This window comes from Poeciliopsis prolifica, unplaced genomic scaffold (assembly GCF_027474105.1).
Source record: "Poeciliopsis prolifica strain line A6 unplaced genomic scaffold, Auburn_PproV2 SCAFFOLD085, whole genome shotgun sequence".
Taxonomy (NCBI): Eukaryota; Metazoa; Chordata; class Actinopteri; order Cyprinodontiformes; family Poeciliidae; genus Poeciliopsis; species Poeciliopsis prolifica.
The window spans coordinates 1,209,528-1,233,738 of NW_026562460.1; the positions used below are offsets into that span (position 1 = coordinate 1,209,528).

Sequence of the window (24,211 nt, forward strand, 5' to 3'; positions counted from 1 at the left end):
TGCCCAAAAGTAAAAGTGGTCAATGATGAGTCTATGAAATAAACAGCCGATGGGTTGAGAATGTGTGCAATCTGAACTTCAATCTCCACCAGGTGAGTCATGAAAAAAAATCTAAATCAATGAACATGTAAAGATTCTGACATTAATGTGATATATTCTTCTACTTTGGCTTTTCCCTTCAGGGGTCGCTACAGCAAATCATCACTCTCTATTTAGTCCTTTTCCCTTACACCAACTATCACCTCATCCATAAATCTCCTTTTCTTGGTCTCTTGCCCTCTGGCTGCAGCCTCAGCATCCTGATAGTCTGCTGCTAGTCATTGGTCCTGTCCCAATAAACACACTTCTTCCTTTGTTCAGGGCTTTTGGTGAAATATATTACCAAAGCAATTTATTACTGCAAATGATGATTTGAGTTGAAAGGTGGATTTATGGTAATGTTTTTTTTTCCATCTTCAGATGAAATTCAACAAAATTTAATTGGACAGGTTTATGGCACGGCACATATTAGTAATAAAAAGTTTGATATGATAAACTGGAATAATCACAAACTAAGGAAAATAAAATGCTACAAATGCAAGACAAATTTCAATTCTTAAACTAAGCTACTAACGTATTGGTATAAAGATTGGGCTTTTGTGATGTTGCAAAATTGAAATACTGTCTTAAATAAATTATTGAACTTTCAATATAGAGGTGATTTTTAGGAAGCAGTATTTGTGAATAAAAACTTAACCCAGAAGATTAGATTGTTATCATAATTTGTTTCTTCATTCCTAATTTCATTATATTAAAACTTAAAGATGGAATAGATTTCCTTACAATATTCACTTTTGAAAATCTTTCTAAAAACATTAATGAAGTTACAATGGGAAAAAAAAGGTGCATTGTTTCAGAATCTGTCACAAATGCTGAAATTGATATTAGAATTTCTTTTGCCAGGTCATTACAGGGAATACGTCATACATTTTCTTTAGAGATGTCATCATGATTTTTAAACAAATGTCTTCAGGTTAGCGTGAAAGAAATTTGATGTTGGTGTTCCCCAGAAATTTCCTGTAACATTTTGGGTTTATAAAATGTGAAGTACACAATTCAGAGACTGAGATCTAGACAATCTTTAATACATCTGCAGACGGAGAGCAAAAATGCACTGCATTAGGCGAAAATCAAAATCTGCTCCAACAAACTGAGTTACGTAGTTGCTTTATTCACCTCTCTCTGCTAACAGGTGGAGATTTAATCTTCAAGAATCAAACAAAGGAAAACAGGCGGAACAGTTCAACCTCATACATTCATTCACTATCATGTCTACAGGATGTGAAAACTAAACACTTGATCTCCATGCAGGGAAAAACAGCGAGTTCCTAGATAACCCGTCTGGGAACTTCAACAGAAACATCTTGTTCACTTAGTTTGTACATCCTCTGCAGCTGCATGAAAAAACATCTTGACTATGATATAATTACATTTATGTGATACATAAGAGAACACTGTATGATGAAAATAAAACATTTTCTCCTTTAAAAGCTACTTCACAAAAGTAACAATTAGTTTAAGGAGGACATTTTACTTCCATCAGTCTTTTTGTTTTTCACAATGTAGCATCAGGCCTTTGTTCTGTTTTGTTGTTTATATGCCATGTTTGTCCTTATTTGTTAGTTCATTAGCTTCACTTTATACAAAGCTAACTTTTAACCTCATGAGTTTGTTTGTTTGTTTTTCCCAGAGTGACAGCTGAATATGTAATCATGTCTCTAATTAGTCAAATTGACAGTTAGATTCAGTTTTACTGTTTTTTGGGGGGGGAGCGGTTTTGCCATCTTAGAGATATGACAATGTTAACAGAGCAAGCTGTCACAAAAAAAATTCTTAACTAAAGTATTGATTATCTTTTTTATTCTACTGAGTGACTAAATCAAATTTTCCTTTGTTTCTAATAAGTCATAAAAAAAAACAGATTTAAACAGTCAAATATCTCCATCAATGAATGTGGAAAGCAAAAATACTTTTACTGTACATTTCAACATTTTTGTTGTATTTTTAAGCAGTACAAATGCCTAACACCAGTCCACCATTTTTTATGTCCAAGTTACAACACAGGGTTTCTGTCCTTATTCTAATTCCGGGTCTCTGTCTCTCCTCTGAACATCAACAAGCATGTCCTTGTGTCATTTTCTCACTTTTATGTCAGAGCCAGGCTGTGACAATTGCATAATTCAATTTAATTTAATGAAATATTGTTCAGCTATTCCCAGCCAGTTCTGTTTGAAAGAACAAGAAGTGTGTAATCAAGGAAAACAAGTAAAAATATTTGTTAAATGGAGCTGTACTTTCGACAGATAGACCATTGTTGGGGATCAAATGTAGCTTTTGACCCGCAGATCAGAAGAAGCTTAAGATCTGGACTTACGTTCCACTTCCAGGGCAAATTGGTACAAAACTATCCAAGTGCGAGATGAGGTGAAGACTGAAGTCAGCAAAAGTGTAACATAGTTAATGTTGTATAGAATTCCACTTGTCATTACTGCCAAGTTGGGTTCAGGTGTGATGGGTGAAACAGCACCCCCTCCTGGTGGTTGGCAGCGTTAAATACAGTGAACAGACATCTGGTAGGTTGCCAGTTCATGAGAGATGATGTAGGTTCACTGAGAACATTTTAACGGTCATCCAGGAGGGACTCAGAGTAGAGCCGCTGCTCCTCCACATCGAGAGGAGCCAGTTGAGGCTCGGCCATCTGGTCAGGATGCCTCCTGGATGCCTCCCTGGTGAGATGTTTCGGGCGCGTCCCACCGGGAGGAAGCGCCGGGGAAGACCCAGGACACGCTGGAGGGACTATGTCTCCCGGCTGGCCTGGGAACGCCTCTGGATTCCCCCGGAGGAGCTGGAGGAAGTGGCTGGGGAGAGGGAAGTCTGGACCTCCCCAAACGACCCGACCCCGGATAAGTGGAAGAAAATGGATGGATGGACAGTACAAAAAAACAATAATTTGTGCGTGTTTTTGTGTTTCTATTGTCTGGAAAATAGAATTTTAGTATTTGTACGGTGTCGGTTTAACCTTACTCACAGTAAGGTGAATTAGATGGCAGAAGCTTACTATTTTAACAACAATTTATACTTGATGGTTCCAATAGAGCCATTTCAACCATCGTAAAATGAAAAACTCCAGTCCAACTGTTGCTTTGATTCTTTCATGTAAGTTTGAAAAATCCTTTCTCCCGTGGCAACCATTCAGTTGTGCAAAAGGCCTGGTTAGACTTCAAGTTCTTCCTCTGAGCTACAGCTTCTAACCTTCCTCACTTCAGAGCTTCTGTCCAACAGCGCAGTCCTTCACAACTCCCCACTCAGCTCCTTCATACCAGTCAGCAAAATTCACAACCATCTGGTGGAAGTGCACATCTCCTAAGCCCATCATTGGAGCTACTTCTCTGATCTAAATATTTTTAGAGGGTAGATAGAGGAGCCATGACGTAATGACTTTCTGAGGGCGGAGTTTCAGGAAAAGCACAAGTTTTTAAAAAGACAGAAGCCCAATTTCAAGATGTTAAATTACAAAGTAAAATTTATTTTCAATCATATTTGATGTATAATGTGATGAAAAAGAATGCAATAAGGTCACATCTGCTAATCATGTCATATGAAATGTTTGTGAACTCTCACCAAAAGAACTATTTGGGTTACATGTATGAGGTTGGAAGGTTGTTTTCCACAGCTGCATCAGAACCAGACCGTCTCATCCCTTGTTTTTCATCGTTTCTCATTCTTATCATTGTATAAAATGTACGTGTTGTCTCTGCCTGGCAGAGCTTTGCGAGTTTCGCATCCAGACTGGCTTGATTACAGATTCTCTTCCAAGTTCTCTGAGTCATGCACAATTCATAAATAAACCTGCTTGAGTGATAGTGTTTTTCCATGACATATAGCATTTTAATAACAAGTGAAAATCACTTAGTTGCTTGATTATGCGATAAAATTGTCACAATGTCAGTGTTTTCGGATGTGTTGTGGTTTTTTTATGTAACATAGATTTAGTTTTCTTTCAGGTGTCAAGTTTTATTTTTTGTCTGTATGGATTTAGGTCATTGGTTCTCCAGCTCTGTCTCCGCCGTTAATGTTTTCCACCTGTGCCTCCTGATTGGTTATTGCCCTCACTTGTTTCCTGTAGTATTTTAGATCGAGCCTGTTCTATTCCTGTATGTGTCTCATCTGGTGTCAGTCTTATTTTGCTCACTCCAGTCTAAAAACATCAGTAGATAAACTGAAAGATGCCACGCCACCATTCTCTACTTCATGTCCTAAAACACCTGATCTGACAAAAATGGCACTATGTGTCTGGAAAATACATAGTACTGACCTTTTGAGTATTACTCAATGACAAAACAAGTAAACACAAAATGCTGTTTATGAAAGAAAGTATTTATTATTAAGAAAGAAAAATAGAACTACATGTCCCTATGTGAGAAATGTTTGAATAGTTGAGCCACTCTTTGCTCAGTGTACAGAATTATAAAAGGTACATTGAAAGTACTTGCAAGTAAGATTCATCCTCTAGATTTCTGGACCATGGCCATTTGTAATCCAATGCAGCAAGTGGGAGGGATTCTGCAACCTGAGCCATGGACCTGAGAACCAAGCCACTCAGGTGTCTCTTTTGAACTGGAGACATGACAGAAGACGAGGAACAAAGGAAATAAAGAACGAAAACGGGAGCACAATGTAATTGAAAGTACGGTGTGGTTGGGCTTAATTTTTTTCAAGTTGCATGGACAATGACATAATGAGTGTTCCAGAAACAGGTATGTTTAATTTGTAAGCATAGAATGACTTCATACTATATTTTTCTCTGCTGATAGTTCCTCTGATTCTTATATTTCCATGATCTTTTCCCCCTCCATTGACCCTCTACATGTCTCTTCACAGATACTGCAGTACAATCCACTGATACATCAAGTACAACAGTAAGGGACGAAAACTGAAAAATGGTCAAATTAAATATGTGTGCAAAGTATTTTATTTTTTTTAGAATTTATGTAAACAAATGGTGCATTTGGCAATTCTGAAGTAATTTTTATGTGTATATTTCGTATTTCTAACTTTATTTGTGTTCATTTCTGTTTCCTTAATAATAAGAAAATATGCATGAGCAAATGAAGATGAGAACTTGACTTCATAAAATTGAAAACAGTTTCAATATTCACAACCTGCATCCCTCATTAGTGACACCTACCTGCTTATTTTCCCTGGGAACAGGTTAGCCTATCACCTGCAGAAACTCAATGCATTTAGGCTTCAAGGCTATTTTCACACAGAGGGTAAATGGGACCAAATCTATTTTTTAACCCTCACTATATGACATATATGTTATGTAGTAATAAGTTGGATATGTATGATTATTTTTAAATTGTTTCCAGTCTGAACAGTCGTCGCATTTTATCTGACTTTTATGACATCGAGATGAAATCCGGACGTGGTCATGAGTTCGTTGATGAACATATGAATGATGTCTGTTAGTGAAGTGCATCACTGACAGACCTGGGGCCTCATGCATAAAGCCTGTGAGCGCACAAAAAATCTGCAGTGCCATATTTTACGCACAAGTCGGCATGTATAAAAATGAACTTTGCGTCAAAGTTTGCATAAATATATGCACATTTTTTCGCTGGCGGGAAAATGTGCAACAGCCACTAAACTTTTTCTGTGGACAATATCAAACTACAAACTATCAAAACTCACCTAAATGCACTGAAATCTGACGACATTAAGTGTTATTCAGAACAGGAAGCAACAAACCAGATGTTCTATCATGATTTTAATATTTTACTGCTTAAATATAAATTATGAAACTAAACTGCATTTATCCTGAGACAATAAGCTAACACAAACACAACATAAATAAAAGAAAAGTATGTGAAAACCTCACTCAAATGTAAATGGTACTTTTTGTCAGTTTTTGTCTCATGTAGTTGTAATGCATTGATGTGTGCACCAAAGGGCATGAAATGCTTCTATGGGGTCATTTCATTCTCACTAAAAGAAGAAAACAGGGATGGATCAGCAGACTAACTTTAAAGACTTAGACTTGACTTTATTGATCCCTTGGGAAGACTCCCTCAGGAAATTATAGTTACCAGCAGCTCACAGCAAAAATGTGGCACACAGTAAGCATACACAAAAGAATACAAAAAAATACAAATTAAATACAAAACAAAGAATATAAATACAACACAAAGGAAATTATAGCAATTTGGTGGATAGATTGACCATTGATATGGTATTGCACTGTATGGTTTGGCCTCATAAATATGGAGTTCACATTTGTAGAAAAACTACTCCTTCTTCCCTCTGTCCTGTGTCACCTCCGACCCCCCAGTGAGGAGTTGTACAGGTTAGTCTGATTATTTTAAGGTGATCACAAGTATATAAATAGCTGTGCAAAGGTGAGCCGCTAACTGAGGACTGCTTTGGCTCTGATGGGGAACATTGCCAATGGATGGATTCAGAGGGAACGATTGATCAGCGATCATATTGATCTATTGATGATGATTTATTAGTGTTGGATTGTTCAGACTGATCATCCTGGAGCTCTGAGTAAAACTTAAAGAAGGAGCTGTGCAGTACCGATGCAGTCGAGCTGCCCGCTTTGTAAATGCTACTGTATGGACAGAAAGCATATCTGTTCTCTAAATGTACAACTTATGCACATGATTCCTCTATTTAGAATAAACGTCCACATTCCCCACTCTGAACGCTGTGTCTTTAAATCCCAGCTGAATGCTCTGCTGTTCAAACAGGCATTTGCACAATCTCTTTATTTTCTTTTTTTGAATTTGGATTATATAAATGTTATTTTTGTTAACTGACCTTATGTCCCCTGAAAGAATATTTGAAATAAAATATCTAATAATTATATATAATAAGAGCTGACAGGAGCCATGCTCTTACTAGTAAATCCAGTGGAAGTAGTGTTTGTATTTACATTAACAACAGCTCATGTAACAATGGCCTCCGGTCATTGCTCTGTGAACACTGAGTTCATAATTGTGAGATGCCAACACCAAGCAAGCACTGAGTAACTTTTACCATACATACCATCAGTGACAGACAATCCAGTTAACTGTAGGGTGTTATTATTGTTGCTGGAGCTTTTAACCAGGCTGACATGAAGACTGTTCTATTTTCCATCAACATGTGGATTTTCCGACCACAGGGGAAAACAAGCTGGATTTGGTCTATACCAATATCAATTTCAGAACAATGCCCCGGCCCTATCTCGGCTCTTCAGATCATCTTTCGGTTATGTTCATCCCAGCATACCAACCTCTGCTCACCAGACAAAAGCCTGTGGTGAAGAAGGTAACGGTGTGTCCTGAGGGAGCTGTGTCTGCACTGCAGGACTGTTTCAGAGTGGGACATGTTCAGAGAGGGCGCTATGCACAACCAACACACAGACGTAGAGGAGTATGCAGCATCTGTGTCAAACTACATCCAATGGTGTATGGAGAAGGTTACAGCAACAAAGTCAAGTCACACGGGCCAACCAGAAACCTTGGATGACAAAGGAGGCGTATTCTAGACTGAGAGTGAAATCCTGCTTTCAAATTTGGTGACATGGATACTATTAGATTATCAAGGACCAATTTCAAACGTATCATCAAGGCAGCAAAACATACCTACAGTCAAAAGATCCAAGGTTTCTTTCATGATGTCAAAAACACCAGACAACTGTGGCAGGGCATCCAGCCTGTGACTGACTATAAAAACACATCTCCATCCTGACAAGATGACATTTGCTTCCTTAATGAACTCAACAGCTTCTTTGGAAGATTTGAAGCCTTAAATAAAACCCCTGCAAAGAAAGCTACCCTCACCCTAATGAACAGGCCTGCAGGCTTGAAACATCTGCTGTGTGAAAATCCCTGGGGAAGGTCAACATACAAAAAGCTGCAGGTCCTGACAACATTCCAGCAAAACTGATCAAAGAACGTGCAGATCAGCTAGCCGATGTGCTCACACATTTTCAATACGTCTCTGCACCAGACAATTGTCCCCTCATGTTTTAAGTCAGCTATTATTCCAGTCCCCAAGACAAGAAACCAACCATCACATGTCTTAATGACTTTTGACCAGTTGCATTAACATCTATCATCATGAGAGAGTGGTTAAGGGTCACATGATCTCTATACTGCCTCCATCATTTGACCCATTCCAGTTTGTATACAAACCTAATCACTCGACTGAAGATGGATGCTGTTTTTGGATAAGGGGCATTTAATACGATCATTCCCCAGGATCTGGTATGCAAACTGGTCTCCCTGGACTTCACATTACAGACAACCTCAGCTGGACACCTCACATCACTTTACTGGTGAAAAAGGCACAGCAGCGCCTGCACTTTCTGAGACAAATGAGAAGGGCTTCGCTCCCACCCCCATCCTCTCCACCTTCTACAGAGGAACCATTGAGAACCTGCTGACCAGCAATGACTCCATCTGGTCTGGGATCTGCAAGGCCTCAGCCTGAGAGTCTCTGTGAAGACAGCAGAGAGGATCATTGGGTCTCCACTTCCCCTATCCATACAAAATAACACACTGGTACGGCTTTCTTTTGACGGGTTCGTTATTAACGCCATAAAAACAGAAATAAAAAAAACAAAGCTTTAGACATAGCTACACTTACAGGTGACACATGCTTCGACAAGTTACCTGGTGGCCGTTTGCCACTTCAGAGGTCTTTCACAAATCAATTATATCTTGTCCACTCTAAATTAAAATAAGTCATTAAAACAATAAAATCAACAAATTTACAAAATATTACAAAAATAACTGTAATGTTGGAACCACGAGGTTCAACTCATCTTCTCAGGTAACCATCATGAAGTCATATCATTCTTTGTCCTCCCCATCTCTCCTTCATCCATAGTGTTAGGTTTCGAGTGGTTCCAGACACACAGTCCACGTCTCAACTGGTCAGACTTACCCATAGAATCCTGGTCTATGTGCCTCCTGCCTTCAGTCCACCGTTCCTCCAGGTTCCAGCCCGGCAGATCCTGATGGAGCTGACCCTCCCGATCTCTCTCATCCTCCCTGAATATCACAATCTGGGAGTGATATTCCCAGATCTCCCACCTCATCATCCATATGATTGTGCTATTGATTTACTTCCTGGAGCCGCCCTACCCGCCAACCGACTTTTCAACATTTCCCTTTCTGAGAGAGAGGTAATGAAAAAATATCTAAGTGACTCCTTAGCAGCTGGAATCATTTGCCTCTTGTCCTCCCCACTTGGAGCTGTGGGGAAAAAGGACAGCTCCCTTGCCTTGATTACAGGAGTTTTAATCCGATCACAATACAAAAAAACAAGTATCCATTACCTCATCTCCTCAGCGCTATGACCTGTTTATGGAACAACCCACTTTACCAAATTAGTCCTCCGCAACCCCTACCACTATTAGGGAGGGAGATGAGTGCAAAACAGCTTTTATGCCCTCCCCTTGCACTTTCATGCCCTTTGGACTCTGTAATGCTCCTGCACTTTTCCAAGCACTGATCAACAACGTTCTCTGTAATTTCCTGAATGTATTTGTCTTTGTATATTTAGATGATATTCTCATTTACTCAAAAACATATCCACCTGGTTCTTCAGCATCTCCTCAAGAATCATCTCTATGTAAAAGCAGAGAAGTGTGAATTTCATAAGACGTCTATTTCATATCTTGGTTACATCCTCGAGGGTGGACAGGTACACAGGTCCAGGGAGAGTACTCTGGTTTGGCCCCTACTTGAGACACGCAAACAACTCCAAAGGTTTTTACGTTTTGCTAACTTCTATCCATTAAAAACCACAGTCAGACCGCAGCACCTCTAACTGCTCTCACTTCTACCAAGATTCCATTCCCATGGACTTTGGAAGCCAATTCAGCTTTTCTTGACCTCAAAGACCACTTTGCTAAAGCCCCCTTTCTCATTCAATGTTATCCACAGAAACAATTCATTCTTGAGGTTGATGCCTCTGATGCAGGGGTTGGTGCAATTCTCTCACAATCATCCTCGGATAACATCCTTGTACCTTTTATTCCCGTAGATTGTCCCCTACCGAGTGCAACTATCGAGAGCTTCTTGCCATAAAACTTGCCTTGGAGGAGTGGCCTCATTGATTGGAGGGCACAGAGTTTCCTATGTTGGTCTGGACTGATCATAAGAATCTCTCATACTTCCAATTGGCCAAACGTCTTAACCCCATCAGTTTTGCTGGTCTCTATATTTCTCATGCTTTAACCTCTCCCTCTCTTATCGCCCAGATTCTAAGAATGTCAAGCCGGAGGCTCTTTCCCGAGAATTCTCTCCAGATTACCGAGACAAGATCGTGGTCCCCAGTTCACTTCTCAAGTCTGGAAACATTTTTGCTCTGCTCTCACAGAAAGAATGAACCAAGAATTAGAATCTCTCAGATCCCTCAGCTCATCCAATCAAAGAACATGATCCTCACAGATTTGCTGGTAACAAGCTCAACAAAACCAAGGAGGAGGTAGATGAATGCTTTAAGAACTTTATTCCTCTTCTGGAAGGGTAAACAAATACAGCTGCCTTCCATAAACTATCACCTCCAGCTCTCAACAACAACCGGTCACTTCTCTCACTCTTCTACCCCCTGGTGCTGTCTACAAGAAAAGGCTGGACCTGTGACACAGTGCTGTGGCAATAAGCTCAACTCCTTGGTGTTGAAGCCCAAGGAGAAATTCAAGAAGAGCCGATGGATGTAAGAATTCTGCTCTCCAGCTGGGTGAGGTCTGTGTGGACCACAAGTTCCTCCATCAGGCACTCAGATGTTGATGGAGTGATATTGATGGAGTCCTTGATGACGCGTCCCTGATGTTGTAGTTTGTGATGCACCTCATGCCCTTCCACATGCACTGGGGGTCGTTGGTGGTGAAGTGACCTTGAATTTTCCAGGCCTATGTGGCTTTGCCCCTCACAATGCCTGCAGCCAGTTCTTTCCTTGCTTCCCCTGTCCTGAATGCAGTGTCCTTAACTTTCAGCAGAGCTCTCACCTCAGCAAACAGCCAGGGTTTCTGGTTCGGGTAACAGGTTACTGTCCTTGTGGTGGTGACATCAACAGCACATAGAGATGAAGCTCAGAACAGAAAAGATGTATTCCTCCAGGTCCACCTGCCAAGTTGTAACCTGAAAACAGTCCTGGAGCACACAAACATCCTTGGGCCACACACTGACTTTCTTCTTCTTTGGTCTAATCTGTCTCATGCTGGAACCAGCAGGACGGAGATGTGATTGGAGAGGCCAACATGGGGGCGAAGAAGAGCTCTGTACACAACGTGAATGTTGGCGTACACACAGTCCAGAGTGTTTCCTCCCCGTGTGGGAAAGGTGACATGGTAGTAAAAACTGGGAGAGTGTTTGTCAGTTTCACGTAGTAAACAACCACACAAAACTTTAAGAAACACAGGTGTTTTATTTCCAATGAGCTAATGGTGTCATACGGCTTCTTCGATGTTTTATTAGCATTTCCACCTGGTGAAATGTAAATAATGGTGACAAGCACCATTATTTACATTTTGACTGGTTTGATATCTACTCCCAAGGTAGATATCAAGGCTGACATTTCACTGTCATAAGTTTCCTCAGAGCAGCAGCTTTTTACCAGTCCACAGTTCGAACACCAACCTTCACTGATGTGCATACAGAGTTCTCTTCCCCTATTTTTTTGTTAGTCACGATCCTCTCGGAAGTCCAACATGTTCTTTTTCCAGTTTCCTGTTAGGCATGACCGGTTCCATGCGTCTCTTTGACCGGTTCCATGCGTCTCTTTGACCGGTTCCATGCGTCTCTTTGACCGGTTCCATGCGGCTCTTTGACCGGTTCTCTTTGACCGGTTCCATGCGTCTCTTTGACCGGTTCCATGCGGCTCTTTGACCGGTTCCATGCGTCTCTTTGACCGTTCCATGCGTCTCTTTGACCGGTTCCATGCGTCTCTTTGATCGGTTCCACGCGTCTCTTTGACCGGTTCCATGCGGCTCTTTGACCGGTTCCATGCGTCTCTTTGATCGGTTCCACGCGTCTCTTTGACCGGTTCCATGCTCTTTGACCGGTGCGTCTCTTTGACCGGTTCATGCGTCTCTTTGACCGGTTCCATGCGTGTCTTTGACCGGTTCCTTGCGTCTCTTTGACCGGTTCCTTGCGTCTCTTTGACCGGTTCCATGCAGCTCTTACGTTCATAGAGTCGCATTCTGCCAGACATGCAATAATGACGAGAAGTAGTCAAATGAACTGTCATTTATTGACAACAGCAGCACGCCGTTACTGTTGGCCGTAACCACGCCAAAACAACACAAACAAAAAAACAATCTTTGTTTCTCTCGCAGCCTTAGTCTTTCCAGTCGTTCACCATCTGCTCTCACACAAACTCACCCCTCACTCTCACTCCCCCATCCCCTGCTCTCTCATCCATCCTGATGCATTCGCGGACAATGGGAAATCATACACTCTAATTTAAATTGTTTCTAAACAGCGTAACATCCAGTGACATTTAGCACATACTGTAGGGTCGCTATAATATCCAAGTTTCGCTTCGCTTGAGTTCAATATGGTATTTTCGTCAAATGCGCTTGTGCGCAGTTTTTCAGTGAGATTAAAATTATTTGAGTAAACCTTTCACGCTCAAAATAGCAGGAAAAAAATGTACAGGAAAACAAAAATATGAAGATGAACACAAAACATTTTTGACAGAGTGGGACAATTGATATTTTTTTGTTGAACTTAGTGGAAAGCCATTCTGCCTTATGTGTCAGGTGTCTTTGTCACATTTTAAGGCTTCAAACCTTCAGCACCACTTCATTAAATAACACATGTAATGCACATAATAAAAGGAAAAATGAATTGTAAATTGTTCTATTATTGTTTATTTGGTTAAACAGAGTTTGTTTGCATGAGAAAGTGCACAGTGTTCATTGTTGAAAATGTCTGGCCTGTGGTCTTTGCAGTGTTAAAATAGTGTGTGAAAATAATAAATCTGGCTGAGCAAAAGTATGAGAGTATGAGGAAGGGATGGGTTGATGTTCATGTGTGCCCATGCATATGATGTGGCTCTTCACAGTAACTTGGTAAAAAATGAGGCTCTTGGTCTTTGTCTGGTTGGCCACCCCTGATCTAGTGAGAGGACATTCGTCAAAAAGAGAGTCAGAATCAGTGACTTCATTGCCTTCACCTTGGACATTGTGCTCTGACAATTCCCACTCTTCTGTTTTCAAGCAGCATAAAGATAACAAATCAAATAGCGAATACCAAGTTAGCAATTATTGTAGGAAGAGTTGAATTGCTATAATGCCAATAATAATTTTTCCATTGATCATTGAGAAGAGTATAAATGTTTTTCAACATGACACTGTAGAGCAAAATTTATGAGAAAATAATTTTTTTTGATGCCGTGTTTTTTGTTTTTTTTTTCATCTTTTGAGAGATGCTGGTCTCATATTTCCTATCTGAAACCAAAAAAATGTTGCTGAATGAAAATCATCTTATTTATAAATCTTTCATGGCCATAAAATGATTTTGGGTTAACTGTATGTTGATCAGTTGGATGTCTAAATAAATGATTAATTTTACATAACTTTCTTTTAGGAATTTAAGACGAAGACAGTTGGAGGCTCAGATAGCTCCAAGATTGAAGTGGTTTCGGTTACGGAGGAAGACTTCCCCACTGTAGAAACCCCCAACACTCTTATTATCAGCCCCCTTGGCAGCTTTATCGCAGATTTTCAACCAGAGAAAGATCCAGGTAACCCAGAAGAGCTTCATTCTCAAGCTGCAGCCAGTCCAACCATGCCAGTCACAAAAGTTCAGCCTTTTGTTCATGGTGAGATATGTTTTCAATATGAGCACACTTCCTGTTATTGGCAGACAACTTGCACTTTACAATGGCAGTTTGGCAAATAACTACTTCAAGTGGCAAAAGTCTTAACTTGTTTGTTGCGCCATTACTATGCTTTAAGTAATGTCCACAAAACCATACTGTTCTGACGTCGGATAAATGTGGGATCTGTGCGATCAAAATAGGCAACTTGAATTTATGACCGCCACATTAGTAGAGATAAGATTACAATAACTCTACTTGAAAAGTTTCCTTTAAGGCACACAGACCTGCTACAGATGAGGCTTGAGACAATGTCACCCAATTCAATAATTTTATTTATTGCACAATTGTTTTCAGTTTAATCATGAATATACTAACCACTCACACATTAAAAGATAGTTATGGCTCAACTCAGAGATGGCAGTGCAAATTATAGATAGTGACCTAATAAGAAACACAGCAAAATGAAAAGAAAATTGTGCACCAAACCAGAAAAAGTACCACCAACCGGAAAGTCCACCACCAACACCACGATCTGGCCATTCTTGTCAAAATAAAAGGAAAGGAAACGTTCAAATTGCATACATTAATTCACAATGATACAGTTCAGTCGCAACAAATCAAGCAGCAACAGTTCAAATTAAAGATCCGTCCTAGGATGAACCGCCACGCTGCAGCAGACGGCACCCAGAGCAGCACTAGAAGAATCGGTCTGAGCTGGTCACACACTAGCCCAAATCAGAGCAACAGGTGGGCAGCGACAACAGATAACCTAGATAATAGATGGACCACCAGCCAGGAACAACAGGCAAAACAGTCGGTCAAGGACAAACAGCAGCGTCTATCAAAAATAAATGTCACAAATAGAATCTGGAAGCATACAGAAGACAAGCATTTCACTTACCACTGCGCTCTATACGTAGTGGCTCTGGCAGGAAGAGGAATCAGACTGCTTGTACGGGTCATACAGGTAAAACTGAGCTAAAGCTATGCTTCAACATTAAGACTGTGGGAAACTTCTTAGCACAAGGAGGATCGAGCGGCGATTAGAGTGTTAAGCACATCATTCAAGTGCATAAATATGCAGCAAACATGCAGTGCCAGTAAATGCTGAGGACTGAACCGGAAGGAAAACATGATGTCAACCAGGTGAGGGAGGCCCCTTTTATACAGACAGCCAGCGCCACAACCAATTAGATTCAGATTCTTGTGTGGTGCGTTCAGAGCCTACAGGGCATATTGCCACATAAGCATGACTCTGCTTAAGTAGGTCTCACCTCGACGCATGGCTCTGGTTGTGGAACCAGTCTCCTTGAGAGGGGCGACACATACTTCCACTCTGGAGTTGCCACGGTGAGAGGCATCGAGCAGGAGTGGGATACTTGTGCCGAGATGCTCCCCAACTTGGCACCTGCACGTTGGGGTTTACCCCGGTGAATGAGAGGGTATCCTCCCTCCACCTTTCGGTGGGGGGACGGGTTCTGACTGTTGTTTGTGCTTATGGGCAGTTCAGATTGCCCAGCCTTTTCGGAGTCCTTATAGGGGGTACTGGAGAGTGCCCCTCCTGGGGACTTCCTTGTTCTGCTGTGGGCCTTCAATGCTCACGTGGGCAATGACAGTGAGACCTGGAGGGGCGATCCCCCTACTGGTGTAGTGTTGTTGGACTTCTGTGCTCGCCACGGATCGTCCATAACGGACACCATGACACGATGATCAAATATGTCATAATTTCATCGGATCTGCAGCCGTATGTCTTGGACACTTGGGTGAAGAGAGGTGCGGAGCTGTCCACTGACCACTACCTGGTGGTGAGTTGGCTCCGATGATGGGGGAGGACGCTGGACAGACCTGGCAGGCCCAAAAATGTTGTGAGGGTCTGCTGGGAACATCTGGCAGAATCCCCTGTGAGATGGAGCTTTAACTCCCATCTAAGGCAGAACTTTCAACACTTTCTGGGGAAGGTGGAGGACACTGAGTCTGAGTGGACCATGTTCCATGCCTCCATTGTGTAGCCCCAACACTGTTTACAGTGGGGATGGTGTTCTGCTGACCTCGATTCGGGACATTGTGGGCCGGTGGGCAGAATACTTCGAAGACCTCCTCAATCCCATCAACATGCCTTCCATTGAGGAAGCTGAGCCCGGGACTCTGGGTCGGGCTCTCCAATCTCGGGACGAGGTCACCAAGGTGGTTAAAAAGCTCCTCGGTGGCAGGACCCAGGGGTGGATGAGATTTGCCCAGAGTTCCTTAAGGCTCTGGATGTTGTAGGGTTGTGTTGGTTGACGCGACTTTGCAATGTCGCATGGACATTGGTTGCAGTTCCCCTGGATTGGCAGACTGGGGTGGTGGTTCCCGTTGTTCAAAAAAGGGGACCGGAGGATGTGCTCCAATTATAGAGGGGTCACACTTTAAGCCTCCCTGACAAGGTCTATTCAGGGTCCTGGAGAGGAGGGTCTGTCGGATAGTCAAACCTCGGATTCAGGAAGAGCAGTGTGGTCCAGTTCTGGACCAGCTCTACACCCTCAGCAGGGTCCTGGAGGGTCTGTGGGAGTTCGCCCAACTGGTCTACAAGTGTTTTGTGGACTTGGAGAAGGCGTTCAACCGTGTCCCTACGGGGAGTCCTGTAGGGGGCTCTCTGGGAGTATGGCGATTCGGGCCGTTTGATACTGGCTGTCAGGTTCCTGTATGACCGGTGTTGGAGTCTGGTCTGCATTGCCGGCATTAAGTCGGGCTTGTTTCCGGTGAGAGTTGGACTCCACCAGGGCTGCCCTTTGTCACCGATTCTGTTCATTACTTACATGGACAGAATTTCTAGGCGAGCCAAGGTGTTGAGGGGATCCGTTTTGGTGGCCTTCATTGGGACGTGATCTGCAGCTCTCGCTAGAGCGATTTGCAGCAGAGTGTGAAACGGCCGGGATGAGGATCAGTGCCTCCAAATCCGAGGACATGGTCTTGAGCCAGAAAAGGGTAGAGTGCCTTCTCCGGGTCGAGGAAGATGTCCTGCCTCAAGTGGAGGAGTTCAAGTATTTTCTTTTCTTTTGAAATTTGTGATTTCTTCACCTTTAGGAAGTTCCACTCAGCATGTATTTGAACTTCTCTGTTTTTTACTTCAGCACAACTCACAGTTCTTAAATTCTAAAGCTTTCTTTGTCTTTCTAATTCTGCTCCTTTGTTTCATCTTTTTGAGTCTATTACTGCCTCTAGTGTCGTGGGTTGGTAACACAACTAACATAAATGTATCACTAAATCAGAATACCACAAAGTCTTTATTATTAATTCAGTTTCACTCGATGACCAACCTGTTGAAACTGTTTCAAATTTTAAATACCTTGGGTCATTCCTGAACAGTCACCTCAACTTTGCTGAAAACATTATATTTTTTAGAAATGTTCTCAAAGATGCCATATTTTAAGAAGACTTAGGCTATGATCACTCTGCAGGATACAGTGACCAATTTCGATTTTTTGTCAAATCAATTTTTTGCCGTGGTGATTCCCACGTCCAAATATATGCGACTCCGTGATCTCTGATCTCAGCACTCGGGACACAACCTGAAAGTATCCCGCATGCGCAGTAGAGGCGAAATAACATCACACACAGAGAAGCGCGCTCAGTGTTTTGCCAACCACCATAAAAAAGAAGCAGTGCTCAATGTTTGCAGAAGTAAACATGGATGCTAAAGAAGGATTATATTTACAATTTAATTCTTGTTGTCGACCATAGTTATTCTTTTTCTGCTTGTACTTATCAATTTTGAGAATATGGGGTGCAGAATGTCAATGACATTTATCAATGACATTTCGATTGGATGAATGCAACCTGGGCGTTAGGTCACATTTGTATCAGAAACGTATCGGATATCCAAGTGGCCTCTGTTGGATTCTAAATGAATCAGTTCAGACCGTCATGAAAAGATCAGATACAGGTTGCATTACGGCAAAAAAAAAAAAAAAAAATCGGTGTTGTGCTCCCTTTAGTTAGTGTTCTTTAAAATAGAACGATGAGCATTCGGTCAAGAATGATGAAACGTTTTCAGGTCTTGGTTTCCTTTGATGGAGCTGAGAGTGGTTTTTATTCATTTACACTTTCCCAATCTCTGGAACAACAACTCTGGACGGCTTCCAACCATTACTTCGTCAACTAAAACTGAACATGTGCTCTTTCAACAACTAATGGCAGCTTGAGATAACAAATGAACCAATCAGAGTGAAGCTTATTCAGATGGCTTCCTGAGCTCTTAAAAGTGATGTACACACAGTTAAATAAGTCCATTTTCAACAATCGGAATTGGGTCACTTCAGGCTGCAGTGTGAATGCAGCCTTTCCTGGTCCTGAGGATAGTCGATTAGTCGTATTGTACAAGACAATCAACCCTAACCCAAGCGACTAACCTCTGTTGGTTAGTCACTTGAACTGAAGACTAACAGAGAAACAATATGTGACTCTACCAACAAAAAGGCTCTTGGAACAAAATATGCTCATGTGAACATTAGTAGGCACAGTCCATTTCGAATGTCAACCTTTGTGAATATGAAAAACATATTCTGATTATCAGAAAGTACAAAATACTGGGAGAAAGTATTTATTCATAGGAAAAATATGGGTTCAGCTAAATATTCAAAATGTTGTGTCTTTTTAATTGGCAGACAATGACTTGGATAAGGGATGGAAAAACAGACTCATTCCTCATCGATTTGAACTGCTGATTGCTTCGAGCCTCGTCTTGATGATATTTCTGGTTCTTGGGATTGGCCTTGGAGGTAAGGAGCTCAGCTTTGTGTTACCTCTGTGGAGCTGGCAATGACTGAGACAACCACAAGATCCTGATGCACAGTTGTTGTACAGAAAGTTTTTTTTTTATTCCAGGCTTCATCAGTTCATTACAGTTTTGTGAATAACTGTTTGACCCCTTCTTCTGTGTTTTGGTACATCAACCCAATTATATTAGTCAAAGACAACACAAGTAAACACAAAATGCAGTTTTTAAATGACGGTGTTTTGTTAAAGGCGGAAATAACATTTAGGCAATTGTGGAGGAATTGTGGCCAAATTATCTAGACAAAATTGTTATAGTTCTAAGGGTTTTAAGAATGAACTGTCTTTTTAATCTCAATGTAGGTTGGCCAGTCCAAAATCTTCATTTTATTTTTCTTCATTTATTCATAGGTGGAATTGCTGTGTTTGAATTATTGTCCTGCTGCAAAACCTAAGTGCATCACATACAGATGAACAGACATTCTCCTTTTGGTATTATTTGAGCAAAATAGAGAAAACTGCAAGGATGCATTTCCAGTGAATCAATGTGGACCTCCATAACGCAAAAGAACTTGCCAGCCACAATAAAGTATTGATAACAATTGTATAAAACAGTAAATGCCCATTAGTTGTTGTGCGGTGCTAGATTGATGTTCCTCAAACTTTTTCCAGCTGAGGACCACTTAACCCGTTCCACAAACACTCACAAACCAGAGTTGTTTTGAGGTTTGTTTATTATTCTGTGTTTCATAAATAGTCTCTTTTTTTAAATTAGATCAGTTGTGTTCCTATTTTTCTTTTGTTCTGACCTTTATGAATTATTCTAGTTTATTTCTTGTGTCTGGTTATTCTTAATCACTCCAGTTTAATTATGTTTCTTGTTATGTTTTAGTGTTATATTCATATTTCATAGTCCCATGTGAGCTCCCTTGAGCCCTAAGCACTATCTCTGTCTCTCTCCCTCTCTCTTTGTCTGGTCTCCTCAGTCTGCGTTCTGCTGTCTCCCCTCACACCTGAAACCAGTTTCAGCCATCCTTTTTGTGGTTTAGGATTAATCATCCTAATCAGTATACCTCATTTCCTCCTCTCTGGCTTCCTGCATTCAATGTGATATTTCTAAGTTTTCAGTTTTATCATTAAAGAACATTCAATATAATCCACATATGCAGTTTGGGTCCACCAACAAACACCTCATGATGCTCACTAGAAATTGCCCCACAAAACACATATAATATATATGTATAGATATATATAAATATGTACATATTTATTTGTATATAAATATGTATATATACATATGTATGTAGCTCATTTATTGTTGTCTTCTTTGTTCATACTAATGAGAAGAGTGGTGATGTTTTGTAAATGTGACTGGTTATAATAAAATCATGAATAATCTCATTTCTAACATTTTGGGGCTATTTGTAATTTAGAAGCATAATAAAGAAAAATAGCCTGGAGTTGCTTTGGTAGAAAAAAATTCCCCTTCTGCTCCAATAAATATAAAAATTATCCATCCATTTCTATCAGTTGTATTTGTCTATTTTACTTATTCCCCAATTAAATTTTTTAAATTAAATAAAAAATACCAGCTGTTGATATGCTAAGTCAAAGAACAGCTCTGTCTGAGACTTGAGTCCTACCATTCACATTAAAGAGCTGTTCAAAAGAATCACTTGTGAACGCCCTTGTTACTCTATACCTGAAATGTACTGTGTTCCATCAATAGTTGGAGAATAATGTAAAAAGCAGAGGTTCCCCTAGAAAATCTGCTGAGCCTGGTGGTCGGGGCGTTGAGGCAATCCATCTAACATTTTGTTTATAAGATGTTAGGTAGACAGTAATAATAAAAATATATCTCCAGTTAAATGTGATTTAAACCCACAACTAGTCTTAAAACAAATCGAAAAATACAATTAATATGAATATCAATCATTTGCACTTCTGTTGAATCCAAATTAAGCCTGCGCTCCAAAAGGCCCCTCAGTGCTTCCAAGGCCCCATAAATGCTAATATTTTAACACAGACCACAACATATATAAATGTAACAATTGTTAAGTTTGCTGTCAATTTGATTTAATGGTTTTAGCATAAAATATTTTAAATTGTTTAATATTTAAATGTAAGATTTTAAGGACCTGGCAAGTTTACTTTGTGTAGGTCTCAAAGAACAATATTCATAGTTAGATTGTTTTCTTACCACAGCTACAATCCGATGCTGTGAGGTTTATCTTTGATATTGAGTTCAGTTTGTTCACAACAAACTAGTAAACTGCAATTATAATTTATTGCATTTTATGTTGGTCATTTAACCCCTTAACCCAGAGATTGGAGAGCCTGACCCAGAGTCCCCCGGCTCAGCTTCCTCAATGGAAGGCATGTTGGTGGGATTGAGGAGGTCTTTGAAGTATTCTGCCCACCAGCTCACAACGTCCCGAGTCGAGTTCAGCAGCACTGTAACAGTGCTACACTGCTTCCCCCTCCTGAGACACTGGATGGTGGACCAGAATCGCCTTGAAGCCGTGTGGAACACTTTCTCCATGGCCTCTCCGAAATTCTCCCACGCCCGTGTTTTTGCATCAACAACTACCTGTGCCGCATACTGGTTTGCCCGCCGGTACCCATCAGCTGCTTCCGGAGTCCCACATTCCTCCTTCAGCCTGACAGCATCCCTTACCGAAGATCTCCACCAACGGGTTCGAGGGTTGCCGCCACGACAGGCACCGACAACCTTGTGACCACAACTCTGATTAGCCGCCTCAACAATGGAGGCACCGAACATGGACCACTCAGATTCAATGTCCTCCACCTCCCATGGAACGTGTTAAAAGTTCTGCTGGAAATGGGAGTTAAAGCTACGTCTCACAGGGGATTCCGCCAGACGTTCCCAGCAGACCTCACAACATGTTTGGGCCTGCCAGGTCTGTCCGGCATCCTCCCCCACTCTTGGAGCCAACTCCGATGGTGGAGGAGTGGTTGGTGGACAGCTCCGCACCTCTCTTCACCCGAGAGTCCAAGACATACGGTCACAGATCTGATGAAACAACAACAAAGTCGATCATCAAACTGTGGCCTTGGGTGTCCTGGTGCTAAGTGCACCTATGTCTGAACATGGTGTTCGTTTTGGATAATCCATGATGAGCACAGAAGTCCAACAACTGAACACCACTCGAGTTCAGATCGGAGGGAGTGTTCCTCCCAACCACGCCCCTCCACGTCTCACTGTCATTGCCCACGTGAGCGTTGACGTCCCCAGTAGAACGAGGGAGTCCCCAGTATGGGCACTCTCTAGTACCCCTTCTAAGGACTCCAAAGATGTGGGTAATCTGAACTGATATTCGGCCCGCAAGCACAAAAACAGTCACAACCTATCCCCCCACCGGAAGGCGGAGGGAGGCTACCCTCTCGTTCACTCAGGTAAACCCCAATGTGCAGGTGCCGAGATGGGGAGCAATGAGTATGCCCACTCCTGCCCAGCGCCTCTGACCATGGGCAACTCCAGAGTGGAAGTCCAGCCCCTCTCAAGGAGACTGGTTCCAGAACCAGAGCCATGCGTCGAGGTGAGACCAACTATTTCTAGTCGGAACCTTTCAGCCTCACACACCAGCTCCGGCTCCTTCCCCACCAGAGAAGTGACAATCCACATCCCAAGAGCCCAGCTTCTGCAACCGAGGATCGGACCGCCAGGATCACGTCCCTCATCCCCCACCCATCTCACAATGCACCTGAACTCTTTGGCCCCTCTTTCAGGTGGAGGACCCATGTATCCTCTTCGGGCTGAGCCTCGTATCAAATATGACAATTTTATGAACATTTGGGTTATGCAACATATAGAGAAACTCAAACTATATTTTCAGTAATTACTGATCTTCATATCAGCACTGATAACATCTGGGTATGGCCATTTGTAGTGAACATGATCGGTGTGTTAAGGAAATAAGTCTTACCTAAGATGAAACACTGATTCAATCAAGAATGAATCAAAATGCATTTTGATTATTATTTTATTAAGAAATTAAGCAAAAAAATATGAGCAATGATTCCTCTGGCTAGTCCAGGGAAGTGAAGAAAAGCTGAAGGTACTTGTAATATCCACCAGCCCTCTTACAGAGATGGGAGCAAAAAAGAGTTTTGCTCCCATCTCCAGTCTCAGTTTACTTCACAACTCTGGTATTTGCAGCTGGATGGTTCAAACCAGGTCAGAAATACCCTTTATTATGTGTTTCCAGCGAGCTGGCTCAAACATGAAGGGTGCTTTATGGATAAAATTGATTGATTGAAATAAAAATTTTTGACATTTGAACATAAGAGTCAGGTTGAGGGGCATTGTACCCTCATATCCTCTGAGATCTAGTATCACAATATTAGCTCTACAAACACACATTTTTGTGTGTTTGTAGAGCTAATATATTATATATATGTAACATAATATGTGTTTATAATATCTAATCCTTTTTTAATGTGTAGTTCCCTTGACATATGTACTAGTATATGTGTTCTGTCAGTGAGTACATGCATAGAATCATTGTCTTATAACTTCTTGTATGTCATATTTTGAAAAAAATACTAAATATGTTGAGGAGAAGTAAAAGAAATGATAATCCATTATTATCAAATTTAACAACACTACACTGCACACATTTTTCATCTTCTCTTCATCTACAGTGGGTCTAAGCTGTGTGGGAAAGTTTCGCTGCGGTTCATCATCCCAGTGTGTCAATACCATGGCTCAGTGTGATGGAACAATGGATTGTGAAAACCACGAAGATGAGCTTGGTTGTGGTGAGTTGCACTGGTATCATTTCATGTCTCTGTAGCTGAAACCAGATTTTTTATTTCCTTCACTGTGTACCACTACTTAATGTACTAAAGGACTAGAAGACTAAATTCATCCACTGGAGCTGTTGTCAGTAATCAATAAAAACAACACAAAGAATAACTGCTTTCAATACTATGTATTTTAAAGAAAAAAAATTAAGTAAACATTACAAGACAGAACATACATAGAAACAAAACAAAATACAATAAATATACACAGTACTGCAGTAGATCTTCTATATAGTTGTGCACAAAGAGTCCTTCACTTTCCGCTGGTCAGCACAGCGTCTGACCGACACATTTAAAGGTCCATGGTGCGTTTGTTCAGATATTTAAGAGAAAAATGTCCAAGCGCAATTTGTGTCCAATGAAAAGATGAATAATGAATTGTGTGTCTATGTAGTGAAATGGAGGAAATATTATGGACCATCGCCTCCTACCAGACCAGTATGGAGTCAAATTCAAGTTCTTCTGGCTCCAGCCAGTTGTCAGAAACTCGCCATTTTTAACCCAAAAAGGGTCACCTGGCCTGTATTGAAATGAGTACATTACCAGTCTGCTAGTTAACTAGATGGTTTTTCAGTAATATCCAGAAATAAATGCAATAATATCCACAATCAAATCTTTAAAACAAAAATAAAAATATCAGCATTTATCTCATTATCTTAAACACATGTATTGAATTGAAAAAGTTACATTGTGTGTCTGATAATCAAACAATTAGCATTAGCTACCACCACCAACATGCCAAACAAACAAAACATTGTGTTCACAA

General features: G+C 41.1%; 1 protein-coding gene across 1 annotated transcript in view; it reads left to right on the top strand.

Moving 5' to 3' along the window:
* Positions 1–11,299: 11,299 nt before the first annotated feature.
* Positions 11,300–24,211, top strand: part of tmprss3a (transmembrane serine protease 3a) — a 47,768-nt gene continuing 34,856 nt past the window's right edge. The window contains exons 1-4 of the mRNA XM_055022386.1: positions 11,300–11,389; positions 13,632–13,866; positions 18,510–18,623; positions 23,284–23,400. Of these exons, the coding sequence (XP_054878361.1) occupies positions 11,300–11,389; positions 13,632–13,866; positions 18,510–18,623; positions 23,284–23,400 (556 nt within the window). The remainder of the gene's footprint in view (positions 11,390–13,631; positions 13,867–18,509; positions 18,624–23,283; positions 23,401–24,211) is intronic.